This window comes from Crinia signifera, chromosome 1 (assembly GCF_055691185.1).
Source record: "Crinia signifera chromosome 1, ASM5569118v1, whole genome shotgun sequence".
NCBI lineage: Eukaryota > Metazoa > Chordata > Amphibia > Anura > Myobatrachidae > Crinia > Crinia signifera.
This window is the reverse complement of record NC_139217.1, coordinates 119,093,474-119,112,709: the sequence shown is the minus strand read 5'-3', so window position 1 is coordinate 119,112,709 and position 19,236 is coordinate 119,093,474. Positions and strand designations below refer to the sequence as shown.

The window sequence follows — 19,236 nt, the reverse complement described above, 5'->3', positions numbered from 1 at the left end:
GTAGAACTGCTTCACCTGGTAATTTGCGGTTAAGATGTACTAAGCCTTGTAAAGTGATAAAATCGAGAGTGATAACCCACCAGCCAATCAGCTCCTATTTGTTATTTTTCAATCAGAGCCTGTGACATATCAGTTATGAGCTGATTGGCTGGTGGTTTATCACTCTCCATTTTACATCTATCCCTATGTCAAAAAGGAGTATTACATTTAGGTCAGTTATTTTGTTTCTGTGCAGGGTAAATACTGGCTGCTTTATTCTTACACTGCAATTTAGATTTCAGTTTGAACACACCCCACCCAAATGTAACTCTTTCAGCACATGTTACATCTGCACCTGCAGTGCACATGGTTTTGTCCATTAAAGAAAGAGTTTGCATTTGCAAACCAACCAGAATCACTCCCTATGTGTATAAGGGCACTATTGTGGGCAGTGTATAAAGGAAACTACTGTGTGGCATAACGAATATAAGGGGTACTACTGTGTGGTGTAACATAAATAAGGGGTACTACTGAGACCTAACATGAATAAAAGGCACTTTTGCCATTACGATAGTAAGGGACACTACTATGTGGTGTAATGTAATGTTGATGAAAACCCTAGGACTGGGTCCGCCATATGGGGTGGGGGTGGAATATATTTACATAAGATAATTACACAAAAAATTAAACATGTGTTACAGTCCCTTTAAACAAACTTCATCCTGTGGAAATGTCTACTCCAGAGATGTTTGAAAGCTTAAGGACCATTGCACACACACCGGTTTCGATCGGACAGCAAAAAGCCGGATAAAGTTTGTCTGGCTTTTTCCCTTTATATGCACCGGTTCTGTGAGCTGGTGCAGTGTAAATTTGGGTCATGTTAGGACAGTCCAGACATGACCGTGTCCGTGCAGTGTGAAAGGTCACACTAGCTTCACTATGTTACTACGTCAGCCGGTCAGAACCGGGGTGTGTGAAATGGCCCTAAATCTATACTTTTAGAATATCAGAGAAATCTTCAGTAGAATGTAAAGGTACGTGGGGTCATAATGCCTGATACATATTCTTATATCACCAGATAGTATCTCCAGTGCCTCAATTTTTGGTAGGGTGGCTTCATGTACTTTAGATTTTATGGAGTAATTCAGTAACAGGATAGATTGGGCTTTGTTGTTACTTTCCTAATGGGCAGCTAATTACCATTGCTAATAATAAACACACAGTAATGAGTATTTTTAGATGGCAGCCAGACAGTGCTATTTTTTTTAATTCAATATGCCTGTAAGAGTTCTACAATAAAAGGATATAGTCCTGTCATCAATTAAGTATAACAATTTTCTCAGTGGGAATTCTGCACTAACAACTCATTGTATAGTATTGCAGCTTCTGCAGAAAGCAGGGAGCATTAAAAATGACCTTTTTCTCTAGTAAAGATCAATTGTCAGTGACTCAGTACAGCATCTCCTTTTATATGTTGCTTTAGAACTTTTCCTGTTCTAAGAAGTCACCCTGTAGACGTTAGAACTCATACTGCTCTGTCCATCATATATACCTGCTTGAATTTATACATGGTAATGATACTGAATCAATTTGTGTACAAAAGTTACTCTTGTGGTAATTGTTATTCATCAATAAAAGGAATACATTTAGCCATTAAGGACACAGTTTATTTCTTCTGACAAATTTAATGCTGATCAAATATGTAGGGATCAGGCAGAGAGATACTTTTCTAATGAAGACACAGACATGTGGCCAGACATCGTCCAGATGGGTGCAGGAAGATTACCATTACAGTTTGAGCATCCCTTATCCGAAATGCTCGGGACCACGAGCATTTTGAATAAGTTATTTCTGCAGATTTTGGATTTTTTTTCATATCTGGTTCCCCGGTGATGCCCCAATGGTCCCCTGACGTCCACGTCGGTCTTCAGAATCTCCTTCAGCGGCATCCCCAGTCCTAGGGGTACACAGGTGCGCCGGTTACACCACAATGCATCCTTGGGATCGGGGATGCGGCAGAAGAGGACTCCGATGGCCGCCGTGGACACGGTAAGTATGAAAAAAGAGGCGGCGGGGGGGGGGGGGGGGGGATACACACACACAATAAACAAAACAACAAAATATTGGGAAAAAAATCAAGTTTTTTGGGGGGAATATTTCCGTTTTTGGAATTTATGGATAAAGGAGACTCAACCTGTACCACATACACAGGCTGACAGCAATCACCACAATTATCTTAAGTGTTATATTGATTTGTTTTATTTTTATCCATGATCACTATGATACCTGACTAACATATATTTAGACTGCAGATTCAGGCAAAAGATCCTAAGGCAGCAAATCACATTGAGAAAAGTAACAAAAATATTCCAAGTGACTTAAAAACTCGGGTACTTTACTAAAGTTGGAGTTCTATTGAAGATGGGATGTGGCCCATAGCAACCAATCAAAATCTATTATCCTCTAGAAGGTACTAAATAAATTAGAAGTAAAATCTGATAGGTTGCTATGATCAACCTCCCAACCAGTAAATGTACCCCTCAAAAACGGTCAGAATATAGATATTAACCCATTACTTTTGAAACATAACTTTTCATAGTAATAATGAAAGGTATGAACCCAAAATAATTGTGCAAATTTATATGTATGTATGGGTTGGGTTCATTTTCCGGGTGCCTGAGGACTCACGTTGGAATCCCAACTGCTAAAAGCCCGACACACGGGCAGCAGCTATTCGCCCTCGTGGGTGGTCCACGACCCCCATTGAGGGAGATAAAAATAGGTGACGAGCGTAGAGAGCCACTGTGCCTGCAGCGTGGCGAGCGCAACGTTCCCACAAGGGGCTTTGTTGTGCTCCCCCTGCTGTCTGAGTCCCTGCAGTCGGGATTCCACGTCGGGCAAATGACTGTCGCCACACCCCATTTTCCCAGCTCTGAGAATGCAGAATCCCAAGTCATAAAATGACTGACACTGGAGAGATCGGCAAAGCCCAGTGGTTAAAAAGTTGTTCTTCTGGAGTGCCCCTGACTACACAAATGTAAGGATGACTATGATATACATTCTTCATTAACAACTTAATGCAACCGGCAAGTGTTGAACTTCTAAGATGCCAACTTCACACTTTCACCTGAGGTTCTGGAAAGTTGGTATTGTTGTGTGGGTGGTGATAGGAGCAGTAAGCTGAAGTTTTGCCTATGGTGCTGGAAAAACCTTGCACCAGCCCTGGCTAACACTATATGATGTTGGGACTAGTAAATATCCAGACACAAATAGTCACCATAATAGATAATATATGAATTAAGATTCTTAAGTGTATTATATATATAGCAACCTGGTGCCAATTAATAAATATATACCATACAAAATGTGAAATAGTGTCTACATAAACCGATTATAATTTATTTATATAATTATTCTAAATTTAATAAAATGTCATTAAATGTGAAGGCTTAAATATCCAGATTTTGTAAATTTTTATACCACTCTAAACCTATAACAGAGAACATTAGAAGGTATGAACTGTTCCTTTCTCCAGGTAGGTCTAATAGTATTGTTCCTTTAGTGGAAACCTCTGTAAAAGCTTTCAAAGTTTTTTTATTTGCAAGGTAGTTCTCTCCAATTTAATGACACCCCCAATAGTGTGAGCTGCCTGGAGTCTCTTTCCCCTTCCTCACTGTGTGGGTGAATCTGGGCACTCTTAACCACTATATGGCTGCAGCCAAATAGCGTGTTCATCTGCCCTTAGTGTCTCTGTGTCACGGATAAGGTTATTTATGGACCCGGATGAGTATGGGATCCTGACTTAACGTGCAGGCGACAAACGTAGCAGGTTTAGTAAAAGGTTTATTCATGCATCAGTATGAATAAGACAAGATCAATCAGGAATAACAATGGAAATGAAACAGACCAAAATGTAGAGAATGTTCTACGCTGCAGGGTGTGCTGGAAGAATGCAGGCCAGTCACACTAGCGCTAGTACTATTGGTGATTAACTAGGAGAATAAAGGAAAGCTGGGTATTAATACAGTGCTGGGAGACACACTGTAATAGAGTACAGGTTGAGTATCCCGTATCCGTAGATCTCTTATCCGAATTATTCCAAAAACCGTGGTTTTTGGAATCATTCGAATTTTTTTTTTTTTTTTACCCCCCCTAACCCTCTTTTCATACTTACCAAGTCCCAGGGCGTCCACAGCAGGCCTCCGGCATCTTCTCCAGGGTCTCCAGCGGTCCCAGGAATGCATTGCGCGAGTGCGCGCGCCGGTGACGTCACCGGTGCGCGCGCACACTCGCGCAATGCATTCCTGGGACCGCTGGAGACCCGGAGAAGATGCCGGAGGCCTGCTGTGGACGCCCGGGGACTGCGTGGACGCCGAGGGACCACCGGACACCATCAGGGGACAGGTAAGTATAGGCTAAAACAATTTATTCCAAAAACCGCAATATTCCCCTATCCGGAATGCTCGTGGTCCCGAGCATTTCGGATAGGGGATACTCAACCTGTAGTACCTTGAGTGGAGCTTAGTGGTGAGCTGGGAGAATGAAGGCCAAAAAGTAGAGCAGAACATAGCAGGTAGTTTACCAGGATAAACCGATGAGCAGGGCACAACAGTTGCAGTTACCAGGATTGAGCCTGAAGTGCAGACTGCAAGTTATCAAGATGTACCGATGAGCAGGTCACAACAGGTGCAGGAACTGGGATTGACCGAAGTGCAGCCAGCAGTGCAGGTTTCCAGGATTGAACCAGGAGAGCAGATCACGGCAGTCGGCAGATGCAAGTATCGGGATTAAGAGATGAGCAACAGCAGTGTAGAGTAGTTATGATATCATGGTGCAGCTACTCAGGAAAGTTGTGGAGCCATGTGGTGCTATAGATGGAGAAGCACAGTAGATTTTTGGACAACCAGGAGCAGGATAGCGGAGTGCATACATGGGTATATACAAAAAAGCACAAAAGAAAATAGCAGCGCTGACAAAAAGTAAAAAATAATAGAATAGATTCTGCTTTTGGATCCACTAGAGTGAACTTCTTGTCTCCCAGCCTTATATTTTTTGAAGCTGCTCACTGATCCTTGATGTTAACACCTGTATAAAAGGTGTGCGAAACGGGATAATTGGTGATACACGCCTGGGCTATTGCTTTTTTGTTCTGATGTCTGGCGACATATTTACACCTGGGCAACTCTAGCTGGAATACACAGCTATTTATTTGGTCATTTAGAGACGCTCCGAGAAGATATATATCTGTATGGTTCTTGCTTGAATACAATACCTATGGTTTGATCAATTGGAGACAACCCTAGAAGTGCTATCGCACCTATTTCAATCAACATCCAAAACGCCCCTGATGAAGTCACGTGGGTGACGAAACGCGTTGGGCCTGTTCCTTACTATGGATTGTAAAAAAAAATTCTATGAAATGGCTGTGTAACTCTGTCTGATTTGTTCTAAGCCTTGTCAGAGGCTTTTTATTAAATATCTATGTTTTAATGAGAAAGTTGTATAATTTACCTTAGCGCACCCTGATCTTTTCTGTATTTCTGTCTGTTCCGGGTCTCAGCTAACAGGGATCCTTCAGAGGTGCAGCTTTGGGTTATGCATTTAAGCCTGCAGCCCCTTCACGGGACCCCACTCTTCTGCAGGTCCTAACACTATCGCTCAAACTGGCTACAATACACATAGCTATCACATAAATGCTTGATTCCAGGCATGCTATCTGGTCTAAGGCTCACAGCAAACTGTGCTTTTATAGGTGAGCAGTTACCAACACACCTGTCACTAATCATTTGGGGAAAGGGTTAACATACTGTATGCTATGCACTATAGGTAAAAACAGGGTGCACTCTGTTTTAACCTATAGTGCATAGCTTATGTTAACCATATCCCTAGATGATTAGTGACAGGTGTGTTAAAAAGGAAGGAAGAGATTTACATCTGGAGACTAATTGTATCATGATCTACTGTAGCTTAGATCCCATTGCTATACAACAGGGATCCTCAGAGATAATAGGATTCCGTGTTTTGCTGAGATGCTTGGACCAAGGAGTTACGTTTTTTATTTCGGCTTTGTCCGTATTCACAATTCTGATACTTTCTATTTGTTTTGCTATTCTATATTACCGTGATTTGGTGTCCACATGTAGATATCCCTCACATTGCATGTCTGAACCATTGGCAACCTGCTCACTTGTACTGCACATACACAGTGAAGCCATGTCCTAAACTATTACAGTTAGGTTGAAGCATAAGTAAAAAAAAAAACATTTCTGTTCCTTTTGTTTGCAGTAAAATTGTCATTAGTATACAATATATAGTATATTTTGGTAAAAAATAATTTGAGCAGATTTAAAATAAAATCAATGAGATGATAAATGTTAAGGCCCCCATCCACTGGTGCGATATGGGCTCTCCTCATGCGATTTTGCAGAAATGTTTCGATGTATCGTATGAAAAGTGTCACATCGCATGTCCTTTTCCTGCGATTGCAATGCAAGTCGCTTTCCCGTGCGCATCACATCCCACCGCAATCTGCGGATCCTGCAGCCATGAACGGAACCACATAAGATACATCAGCCGCCCGGAAGCTGTGATACCTCGTACTAATGGATGGGGGCCTTTAGTTATGTTCAGGAATAGTTTATGTATTTAGGGACATTACAGGTAGCACGCAATTAGAATATTAGGTCACTCTGGATGTTAGGGCACAGATGTGTAATGGTCTAGAGCTGGGATAGCCAACCCTAGTCCTCGAGAGCTACCAACAGTGCATGTTTTGCAGGTCTCCTCACAGAATCACAAGTGAGCTAATTAGCTCCACCTGTGTATCTTTTAAAATGTGTCGGTGATTAATGAGTGCAGCTGTGCAGCAGCTAGGTTGTCTGGAAAATGTGAACTGTTGGTAGCTCTCGAGGGCCAGGGTTGGCTACCACTGGTCTAGAGTGTAGATCAGAGCCGAGTAGCAGTTTGAGATGGGTTCACTATGAAAACAAATTCAATCTGTCATGACAAGAAATGTTATCTCCAGTAGTTCTATTATTCTAATACAGAAGGTCCCTGCTCCCTGTTTGTTTCAGATATAGAGAGCCTTGAAAATGCAGCTGAGTGAAACGTGTGATCTCTAGCACTAGACATTTGACTGCTTTGTATGAATGATAAATGCGGCTATAGGCTATATAGTACAGACACACTTTAGAAAAACTATAGATGTGTATAATGGTATACACATCTATAAGAAAAACGATACCCTTATATTCAGGGGCTCTCATTAAAGAAATGCTACCTAAGCTCCTAGAGCAATTACTATCTAGTAGGTAAACAGATATAGCCTAGATCTAACCTGTCATTTCTCTCACTGTTATGTCAACTGTATACATGCTACTAATGAAGACAGTGTGACCTACTAATACAAAACTATGTGGATAACAATTGTAACGATGTATATTGAAAAGAAAATGCATTTTAACAAAATAACAGCATGTGTATACCACTGCTATACTGGAAATGAATACAAGAATATGAACTATCAACCATTTTTTAAGGGCAATAAATACCTTCTAAAAGAATTCATTCAGAGAACAACCTAACCCTACATATTTTTTTTTTTTTACTAATACATCTGGTGAATGAAAGCTACTGGGGGGAAAGAACATTTTGTCTCAGTAAGAGAACCAATTAATCCTTCACACAATAAGTACAGTAGCTCCCACGTATGGATAAAGTAATATAACAGACAATAGTATAACATTCTTTCTGCTTTTTTGTTAAAGTGAAAATATAATTCCCAATCAGTGAACAATACAGCTTGTACATCGTAGTACCTCAACAAATGATCAACCCTCTAACTACAGGTGGTTATGTTGTCAGGGCAGTAGAGAGCCTGGAGAGGCCCATTTCTCTGGGGGTGTGGCCTAATCATGAGAGGTGTGGCCATGGACCCTTAAAGTACTATTTCTTCTATATTTTATTTTAAGTGCCTCCCTGGCCACACTGCACCCCAGCACACAGCAGCATGTGCTGGGATGAGGGGAAGAGCTTCTGCAGCACCTGCTTTCAGGTATTGGGAGGGGGACGGGACCAGGGCCCGCACTGGGCACCTCTGTCAGACCTGGGCCTGGGTAATAAGTAACTCCCCTCTTGGCAGGGGTAAAACTAGACATTCATAGGCCCCATGGCAAATCTTTGTAAGGCCCCCTATTTAGCAACTGATGGTAATAAATGTAAATAGCACATATAACTTAGGCCCTTATTCTGGTTCACTCGCAAAGGCAAATTCCTTCTCAAATGGACAAAACCATGTGCACTGCAGGTGGGGTAGATGTTACATGTGCAAAGAGAATTAGATTTGGGTGCGGTTTTACTTTAAAGTGAGATCTATATTGCAGTGTAAAAAAAAAACAGTCAGCATTTTCCCTGCACAGAAACAAAATATCTCATCCAAATTGAATTCTCTCTGCACAAGTTACATCTGCCCCCTGCAGTGCACATGGTTTTGTTCATTTGAGAATGAATTTGCCTTTGCTAGTGAACCAGAATAAGGGCCTTAGACTAAGATGGGCCCCCTTCAGCTCTGGGCCCCATAGCAGCTGCACCCCTTGCACCTATGGTAGTTACGCCCTTGCCTCTTGGCACCCCTGTATGCAGTATCAGAATATCCCAAAAATAGGTAATTACTGCCCCTCCCCCATAATATTCTGGGAGCAAAGTGGCAAATATAGGGGGTTATTTAGACCTGATCGAAGCCCTATGAATTTGCAAGGCAAAGGATTATTTAACGACTGCTCATCTGGGAAATCTAGTGCCCTCTTTGAGGAGTATTTGTAGCATTGGGTACTTTGCTCTGTAAACTGGAAAATCTTGAGACAGGAGGGGGAAGAGGACACTACTCTGGGCAGGGTCACTGGCTGACAGTTGGCCCCCCATAGGTGCACCAGCCTACCAGGGATCTTCCCTTTAAGGTCTATAGCCAATTCACCCTTGCCCAATCCACACACCCCCCCCCCCCCCACACACACACACACACACGCACACACGCACAAGGCCAAAGGGCTGGTAACGAATGCCCTCCAAGTCTATTATACTGGATTGACTGGGCTGGCAGTTTAGATACAACAAAGGCTAAGATTGGAGTACAATGGGTAGCCCATGCATTGCTGTACTTCAGCCTTTATATTCCATTAACTGTGTTTGTTTTAACTGTTTAAAACAATTGTTTAAATGTCCCTAAATTATAGCTTTTTGAAATGATCAAATTATGTTAAGACATGTAAAACACAAAAGTTGCATGTAGTAAAGGCTGTGTTCCTCATTCTTATGAATACCTGAGTGAGATGTACGTTAGAAATATTTTATATGAAATATTTTATGCAAAGGTGTTAAAATGACTTTTACATGGGGAATTCAGTTTCTGGTGATGTGCTGTTGGGAAGGCAACATTATTATACACACTGGATCTGATTCAGATGTAGAAAGTTGCTATTACTGCTGCCTCCTGCGCAATCTGGGTGATAGCTCGACCTAGACACAACCCAAAAAATGTGAAAACCGTATGTCGACCTTTTCATTTGTGTGTACCTTTTCCTGACGACCTTTTGTCAATGTCGTACTTTCCCATGTGAACCTCTTTTCCACATTGACCTTGGCGCTGTTGACCTTTTGACTGTGGACTTATTGACTTTCAACCCTTTGATCCACACCCACTTCCTTCATGCATTAGTGTTTAAAGCTGCACTACGATACATTATCCAATGATCTGGGTTATGCAAATCGGCCGGCGCATATAGGCCCTTATTCTAATCGGATCGGTACGGCCCGCGTGCGGCCGTACCGCCGATGTTTTTACTCTGCACATGCGCAGAGGTGAATCTGCGCATGTGCAGCCCCCTTCGCCGCAGACGTATTTCGTCCGCCGCAAAGGGGGCGTATAGGGGCGTGAGAGGCATCATGCCCTCATTTCCCTATGTGTACGCCCCGCGTTTCATGGGCGTTCCCATGCAAACGCGGGGCGTATGCATGGTAATGAGGCCATGACGCAACTCATGGGGGCGGAAAGCTGACGTCACCGGATGTCAGCTTTCAGCCCCCATACAAGCTACCACACGGACGATTGTCCGTGTGGTCTCAGCTTGCGGGAGCTGCCGCGGCGTGCGGACCTGCCTTCGATGGTCGACGACCATCGAATGCAGGGGGCAGCTCCCACCATGGTGGAGGCGTAGCCTCCACCATTTTTATGCGGATCGCCAGCCGTCCGTGTACGGACGGCCGTGGCGATCCGTAGGGTGGGCGGGGATTGGTTTGTGCGGCCGGAGCCCCGTGTGCGGCTCTGGCCGCACCAACCAGAATAAGGGCCATACACTCTAACCGAGATCTTGGTCTTGTTTCTCACAGCAACAGTGGTGTTTTGCCTCCTTTTGAGACATGGCCATCAAGGACAGCCTGATGCTGTACTGTGTCCTGCTGGAATGGGATCATTCGTCAGACTGCATTTAGGTCTACAGTCATTAGGTCGACCCCACTAAGTCGACTGGCAGGAAGGTCGACCTGACTTAAGGTAGACATGGGCCAAGGTCGACATGACTTAAGGTCGAATTTGCATAAAGGTCGACATGAGGAAGGTCGACTGGTCATAAGGTCGACATGGGTTTTTCACTGTTTTTTTATCCGAATGTCGACACAGTCGACATGGACACAGTTGGCAATGAGAATCGGACCCTCGCATTGCTCGCTTCGCTCGCAATGCTTCGGGCACGGTGCCTCGCTGCGCTCGGCACACTATTTTATTCTCCCACCACGCCCTAGTGGATGGTAGGGCATGAAATACCGCCTGTCGGCACATGTCGGCTCAAAAAACAGTGCAAAACCCATGTCGACCTTATGACCAGTCGACCTTCCTCATGTCGACCTTTATGCAATTTCGACCTTAAGTCATGTCGACCTTGGCCCATGTCGACCTTAAGTCAGGTCGACCTTCCTGCCAGTCGACCTAGTGGGGTCGACCTAATGACTGTAGACCTAAATGCAGTCTGACGAATGACCGCATCCCGTCCTGCTGAGCAGACCTGGACTGCACACACGCAGTATGGGTCTATCACCAGGGGCGAATTTAGGGGTGAGGGCGCCCCTAGGCACAACAATAATGTTTACTAAGTAGGACAGTTTATAGGGGCAGTATCTGCATGTCCTATCCATTTACACTTTATTTACGATGGAATATAGTACAGTACAGTGGATATTTTGCAGTTATTGGTACATTTTGGGCTGACAGTACTATCACAGGCATCCAAGTGCCGCCCCCAAACATGTGCCGCCCCTGGCACGTGCCTCACGTGCCTAATGGGAAATTCGGCTCTGTCTATCACATGCTCAAAGTACTAAATATCAGTACTTTCAGCAAGTGCAGCAACTCCGTCCACTGTGTCTTATGAGCTAAATAAAGTACAACAAACACCAGTGAATTTAGCCAGCAACACACCCAATTTATAGTACGAGAATAAGAAGATAAGTTTACGACTTCAGATGTAACTTTTAGAAAGTCAATATTTTATTTGCTTACATTAGAAATCCATTTAGTTTGTGCGCAGCTCTTTGTAGGAGATCACAGCATCTCATCACTTAAAGTAAGTAGAAGTACAATACCCTGTGGGTGTAAAACGTTCCTGAACAGAAAGTCCGTTGCAGTGGGAGCGTAACAGATGATTATTTTGAGATGTACAGCCACTTTGTTATTACCCCTGCTTTATAATTTATAAGACATCTTCCCTAAAGTATCCAGCATGAATAACATGGTATTTTAAAGTGTTTTAAATATTGGAGCTTTAAATTTAGAACTGACAGGCATTATCTTTTGCTGTTATTATCTTATGTTTTGTGGGATGTAGTCATGATGTCAATAGTGACAATGTCGGCATTCATATATTCGACATGAAGGTCAACATTCATGGTCAACATGTTATGATATAGTTTACTTCAGAGAAATGTAATTTTCCTCAGGAATATAGTTTACCTATATTAATTTAATGTATATAATATAATTTTAAATATCATTTATTTCAGACAAATATTATTTACAAATATTATTTACCTAGAATTTTTTTTTTTTAAGTGGGCATTAAGCTGTATTGTTGTTTTGGTTCCACATTGTTTGTTGTTTTTCCACTTTACTGCCTATTCTTTCTTCCTTTTGTCACATTTATTTTTATTTGACTGTTTTCTTCCCCTGCTCTTCTTTTTCTTCTCCCCACCAGCTCAGTAAAGCAGGGAGGCAGGGCCATCTCCAGGAGGGGAAAGGGGGCGGTTCGGGGACGGAGCCACAGGGCTGGCTGTCCTATTAGGGGCATGTTTATAGTGATCTCATAATTTTAGCCCCCCCCCCCCCCCCCCCACCGTGCTATGCCTGTATTTCAGGCATTGCACGGCAGGGGGCGGGGCTAAAAAGCAGCGATTGCGTCATTTAACCCGGGGACCCTCAGCCGTGTGGGGGTGTCCGCCAGTGATGAATGGCAATGCGGGAGGGTTGCCCCCCTTTCCGGGGGGCCGGGAGGGGGACCCGATTTCCGGGACCCTCCCGGCCATTCCGGGAGGGTAGGCAACCCTGGTCCAGGCCCAAGTACTCCATGGCCTGCTTTTGCTATCTAGACTGTGCTCTTTTAGCTGCATGTACAAAATGCACCTCACCACTCTATCTCATCTCCAACACTGGGGGTTATTCTGATTCACTCGGAAAGGCACAATCACTCTCTAATGGATACAACCATATGCACTGCAGGTGGGGCAGATGTAACATGTGCAGAGAGAGTAAGATTGGGGGGGGGGGGGGTGTACTTCACACTGATATCTATATTGCAGCATAAAAATAAAGGAGCCAGTATGTACCCTGCACAGAAACAATAAAACACCCAAATGTAACTCTCTCTGCACATGTTATATCTGCCCCACCTGCAGTGTGTATTGTTTTGTCCATTAGAGAGTGATTGTGCCTTTCCGAGTGAATCAGAATAATCCCCTTTGATTTTTCTCTGTCATTTTCCACAACAGGTGTAGTTTGTCTAGTTCCATTGACCTCTCTATGGTTCCATTGGAGAGGGTCTAACCAATGCCCTCTCTGTTACTGCAGCCACATTTTTCTCTGTAGCCTTTTCCATCCCTCAACCTTTTCTTCACATGTTCCTTCTTCCATTTCTCTATCACTTCAGGGTCCTTCTGCTGTAGAACAAAGTAGTTTAATAATAATTAATGCCACCTCTTCTGAGTCTCTTCCCAGTGTCCCTTTGCCTGTTTTATGGGTTGGAATTGTTGGGTCTACAGCAAGTTGGTTGACAAGCGTTAGGTCGACATGGTTCTAGGTCGACATGGGTCAAGGTCGAATTGGCTTTAGTTCGACAGGTCATTAGGTCGACATGGTCTAGGTTGACAGTCAAAAGGTTGACATGGGTTTTTCACAGTTTTTTTACCCAAATGTTTTTACCTGTTTTTTGACTCGGCACACTATTTTATTCTCCTGCCACTCCCCAGTGGATGGTAGGGCATGAAATATTGCCTGTCGGCACATGTCAGCTCAAAAAAAGTGAAAACCCCATGTCGACCTTTTGATTGTCGGCATAGACCCTGTCGACCTAATGATTGTGTCCACCTAATGACCTGTCAACCCTAAACCCATGTCGACCTAGACCCATGTTGACCTAGAACCCTGTCGACCTATCCCCATGTCGACCTAACGGTGTCGACCCAACACTTGTTGACCAACTTGCTGTAGGCCCAAGGACTGTATCCCTGTTTTATACCCTACAAAGCAAACTATTCAATCAGTCTGCCAACATCTCTAACTGGCCCATGCAACTGCCCATGTTTTCCCTGACATAGTTTTAAACAGCCCACATGGCCCTTTCTGGCCAGTGCAGTTTTAGTAAATATAATGTAGCATAATTGAGGAATACAATAAAATAAAGCATTAACCTAAACTATAAGCAATGGTTTTCAAAGACACATTGTGGAAGGAAGGACATATGTATTTACTTATACACTTTTCATTCACTTGTTGAAACATTTCTGGACTACTTACAACATTCTGATGCCCTCATTTCTGAATCAAATGTATTCATCCCAAACTTCTCATTCTGTTTCTCAAAATGTTTATCGAGCTGCTGAGACCAGCCATTGTTGTCTCCTGCAAGTATGGAAGAACAAACAAACTAGGATAAGTAATAAGAAATATATATAGTATAATATTTTATAAACTGATGGGAGTTAATAATACACATCTAGTCTCATTTAGAGGTGGTTGGGTTTGTCCTTTGAGGGCTTTATACAGAGTGGAACATAGGTAAGTTTGAATAGTAAATTTCGTGTGAAATAGCGCTGCCAGGAAAGTTAGTATAGTTACATAAAGGGTGTTGGGATCCTAACTAGCACTTTTCATATCCTCAGGAACCGCTTAGGAGGAGGAAGTAGACTGACTCCTGGTGTAAAGAAACCCCTATGTGCATATAGGGCACTATCACCAGGTCGGAGTGGTGACATAGTGTGCCGGATGAGAAACCGAGAATCCAAGTGTTGTTTAGATCTCAACAAAGAGAAACTTCATGGGTTATTTTAGGACAGCGCTATTATATGTGTATCCCTTCACATGTGGCCGCATGAGTAAAAACCCATTCGATGGTCGCCGACCATCAAATCATTTTTTTCCCGTTCACAGACAAGTCATTCTACACTGACTTATAGCTTGGCAGGAGATGGCCGAATTTGGGGCAGGTGCTGACGTCAGCCCCCTGTCCGCCCCCTTCCCCCCCACCTAATAGTGAGAAAGCCTCAGCAAGTGTGTTACTTGCCAAAGACATTGACACAGGCGGTTTGCACATGGGCAGACCCCCACCATCGAAAACGAACAAGCTGGTCTGAATCAGGCCCACAGGGAGCAATTACAAACGCCTTTTGTTCAACTCTGCATCAGGTCCTTCAATCAGCTGAGTCCTGATGTACGGCCCCAGCATGGTAAGCCTAATTATAGGCTTAGCTGCTACATCAGAGTTCAGTCTAGTTTCTAGTCAAGTGAACAGCACAGTCTGATTATTGTGTGTTTATTCCACCACATACCCAGGCTATAGAAGAGGTAAGTACCACAGGGAGCTAATTTGCACCCATGCATTTGTATGGATTGTGCTGTTAACTGTGATTAATATTTGGTCTGCAAAAGAGTGATCGTCTGTCAGCCGTCACTGCAATGCCTTTGATAATCCCATCACCAGTGTGTTAGCTGCTTTGTATGAGATACAGGAATAATGGCTTCGCTATTGTCATCAACAGTGTTTGCAGGTCCAAATGTGGTCCTGGAGACGTGGTAGAATTTCCTTCTGCCACCTAACTCTTCCCCTTCCTCCCTGCAATAGGCAGAGCTAGGGCCATTGATAAGGTTTTTGGCACCCCCCTGCAAACTTTAATGTTTTTCTGTGAGAATTACTGTGCTGGGCTGGAGTGGAGATTCAACTAGTTCCACCTCACCATTGCAGGTGGTAGAACTCTGGTCCACCCCATTCTCTGTATGAACCTGATCTTTTTAAACAACTTGGAGCTGTTGGCAGAGGGTCTGAAACCAACATGGGCAGTGTCTTACATTCAATCATTATCCCCCCCCCCCCACACACACTTTTTTAGTTAGTAGAAAAGGTTCTACTCTAGATGAGGTGAACCAGAGTCCACAGTGCCTACAGACCAGATAAAACTTGGTGCTTGCGGCTCTGTGTTCCTGCCAAACATGGGATGGCGGTGACACATAGCTGTTACCTTACATACTTTATCAAGTGAGCAACCTCTGCAGCCTAGAATCAGCCATATATTGGATACTCAGGGGAAGGGTTGGACTATCACAAAGGGGTACAGGGGAAAACCTCAGTTTGGCCCCACTGCTTGGGGGAACACCTCCTCCTGCTTGGGGGAACACCTCCTCCTAATGGAATTACACATTATACATATGCTTACCTTATATTGCACAGGTCTGTGGCATTTTTTCTACAAAGCATTGTTATTGGTGTTATTCTCTGTACATTGTATTTATCAAGGGTCTTTGGCCATGCACCCACTAATGGTTAGCCAAACCTCTGTAGCAGCTGCCCCCCACCCCCTCCCTGCAGACTGACCACACCTCCTACACATTGGATCCTACCACTGCATGCTCCAGTCCAACACTGCATAATCCTATTTTTGTTGTAAGCATTTGATGTTAACCATAACCATGATGAGAATGTTTATCACTGCAGAGAGTCGTACTCTCCTACAGCTTGTACTGCATGTCTGGAGTTGGGGGAGTACAGCAGCAGATATCTCCCTCTATTTTTGATTGTAAAACTAGTCCATAGGTTTTTCGGGGTTCTATGGAATTGCTAAAATGGCAAAATCAACTTCCATGTTTATATGGTGCTATCCATTGAAAACTATAATCTAAGTTAATAGTTTTTATTATACTGAGAGATCTGAAAGTTCCATTGTTGTTTGCTACATATAATTCATAACGAATTTGTACCTAACAAACACACTTGGGATATACTTGAAAGATGATTGGTGGAATGAAAGTGATTGGTGGAATGCCTATCCTATGAAAATACTTATGTTGCATTTACCTTCCCTGTCTCAGTTGTCACACCCTAGTAGGTAGGGTGTGGTGACACTACCATATATCATTCTCCCTTTTTCCTATTATTGTAACAAATAACCCCCTTCACCTTCATGAAATACCACCCTCTGCAACCATTCCTAACACTCCTCATTTCTCCATAGCAGCTGTCTCAGCTGCTTGCATGGCTGTCAAGTTATAGATTAATTCTTCACTATAATAGTGTACTTGATGTCACTGCACACTAATACGGAACCCAACACTTCATATGCTATGAATAAACCCAGCAGGATTCATGGCCAGTAAAACCTCCAGGAAAGTGTCAGCCTGTGCTGTCCTGGATTTACTAGACAGATAGATTATCTTTATTTTAACAGTTATTCAGGATGCACTGACCACAGCTCAGGCCCAGGGTTCTGCAGTTACAGCTATTTATACGAGCCCCTAGAAAGGACAACATTTTCCTCTTTTCAAGGAGACATCTGCAATACCTATATCATTATGATGCAGCAGCAGCAGATATCTGTGACTTATTTTTTTATTGCAAAACTAGTCCATAGGTTTCTCTGGGGGGACTATGGAATGGGCAAATTGCCAATTGCTACTGCCATGTTCAGATGATAGTATCCATTGTAGCCTAAAGGCTACATTAAGAATTGTTTCTGCTGTGACATCTGAAAGTTCCCTTTCGAGGACTAAAGCTTGCAATTCCTCCAATGACTGTGCATGCAGATTAAGCAGACCATGGCCCTTATTCTGATCGGTGCGGATTTTTCCGCATGCGGTCGTACCGCCGATGTTTTTCGACTGCGCATGTGCAGAGGTCACTCTGCGCATGTGCAAGCGGTTTCGCCGTATGTATTCTTTAGACGCCGCACAGGGGGCGGAGAGGGGCGTGAAGGGCTACTTAGCCTCATTACCCTATGCATACGCCCCGCGTTTCATGGGCGTTCCCATGCAAACGCAGGGCGTATGCATGGTAATGAAGCCGTGACGCATGTGTAGAGGGCGGGCATCTGACATCGCCGGAAGTCAGCTGCCCGCCCCCATACATGATTTCATACGGACAAGTGTCCGTGTGGTCTAGGGTGGCGGCCGCTGGTGGAGCGTGCGGCCCTGCATTCGATGTTCGGCGACCATCGAATGCAGGGGCTGCTCCCAAGATGGAGGAGGCGTATCCCTGTCCACTTTCATGCGGACCGCCACATATCCGCGTACGGACGGAGGTGGCGATCCGTATGGAAGGCGGGGATTCGCCTGCACGGTCCTGGCCGCATATTTATGATCTGGCCGCACCGATCAGAATAAGGGCCCATGTCCAAACACAAAAGGAGTCATTGCACTAGATTCAGGCTCTTATAGAAAAACCAGTGTCCTCACAAGAAAGATTTGATACACTGCCGCTGTAAATACCTCACAAGAAAGATTTGATACACTGCCGCTCTAAATACCTCACAAGAAAGATTTGATACACTGCCGCTGTAAATACCTCACAAGAAAGATTTGATACACTGCAGCTGTAAATACCTCACAAGAAAGATTTGATACACTGCCGCTGTAAATACCTCTCAAGAAAGATTTGATACACTGCCGCTGTAAATAACTCGCAAGAAAAATTTGATACACTGCCGCTCTAAATACCTCACAAGAAAGATTTGATACACTGCAGCTGTAAATACCTCACAATAAAGATTTGATACACTGCCGCTGTAAATACCTCACAAGAAAGATTTGATACACTGCCGCTGTAAATACCTCACAAGAAAGATTTGATACACTGCTGCTGTAAATACCTTGCAAGAAAGATTTGATACACTGCCGCTGGCCTGTAAATAATTTATTATTGCCACATTAGGTGGCAATAACAAATAATCTTTTAGAGGAATGATAAATAGGCCTCATAAATGTAGAAACAAGCAGCGGACAGCAGTGAGTAATCATCATAAACAAGACAGGCCAAGTATTCCAAGCCGAAGAGGTCGGATCTGGTAGCAGAGGAGCATGGTCAGGAAATAACAGGATTGAACACAGGTACCAACAATGTATCCCTGCAGTCAAACAGAATGTATGAAAAGAGATGATGAACCCGTCTGGGTTTATGTATTGTATGTACTTTGCCCGAGCTGAGCAGTCTGCAAATAACCCTCATGGGCCAGATGTAACCGGATGCGAGTGCGGCAGTCGTGCGTGATGCCGGCAGAACTCGGATGTTTAGCGCTTAGATCCTTCTGTTTATGCAAAAAATCTCCTTAAACATGGCGCAGGGGCTAATTTTATGGCCAATTTCACATCGCTACTACTGTCGGCAGCAGCGCAGCATTGTGGAGACTGAGCACTAGAGTGCTGTGAATATCTCTATCTAAACAAATCTATCATACAAATAACTGTGGTACACATTACAAAATATGCATACCCAGTGAAGTCGCGCACAACGGGACCCAGCATACACACTTGCTGATGACAGGTGCTACGAACTACAGTATGGCAGAGTGAGGAGCAGGGGCCATGCTGCATTCCACAGCATGTCTCTTGCTAGCGAGTATCCTAGATGTCATACATGTACAGACAATGGAGGACATCAATAATGACCCACAGGCATGCGCACCATTAACAATATAGTGCTCTAAAGATGTTTGTTATTGTGCATATTGTGTAAAAAA

The 19,236-nt window shown here is 43.7% G+C and overlaps 1 protein-coding gene across 1 annotated transcript in view; it reads right to left on the bottom strand.

The window, feature by feature from the left end:
- RXFP1 (relaxin family peptide receptor 1) overlaps positions 1 to 19,236 on the bottom strand; it is a 188,661-nt gene that overhangs the window by 76,574 nt on the left and 92,851 nt on the right. Inside the window, exon 3 of the mRNA XM_083172505.1 lies at positions 14,033 to 14,137. Coding sequence (XP_083028631.1) covers positions 14,033 to 14,137 — 105 coding nt within the window. The remainder of the gene's footprint in view (positions 1 to 14,032; positions 14,138 to 19,236) is intronic.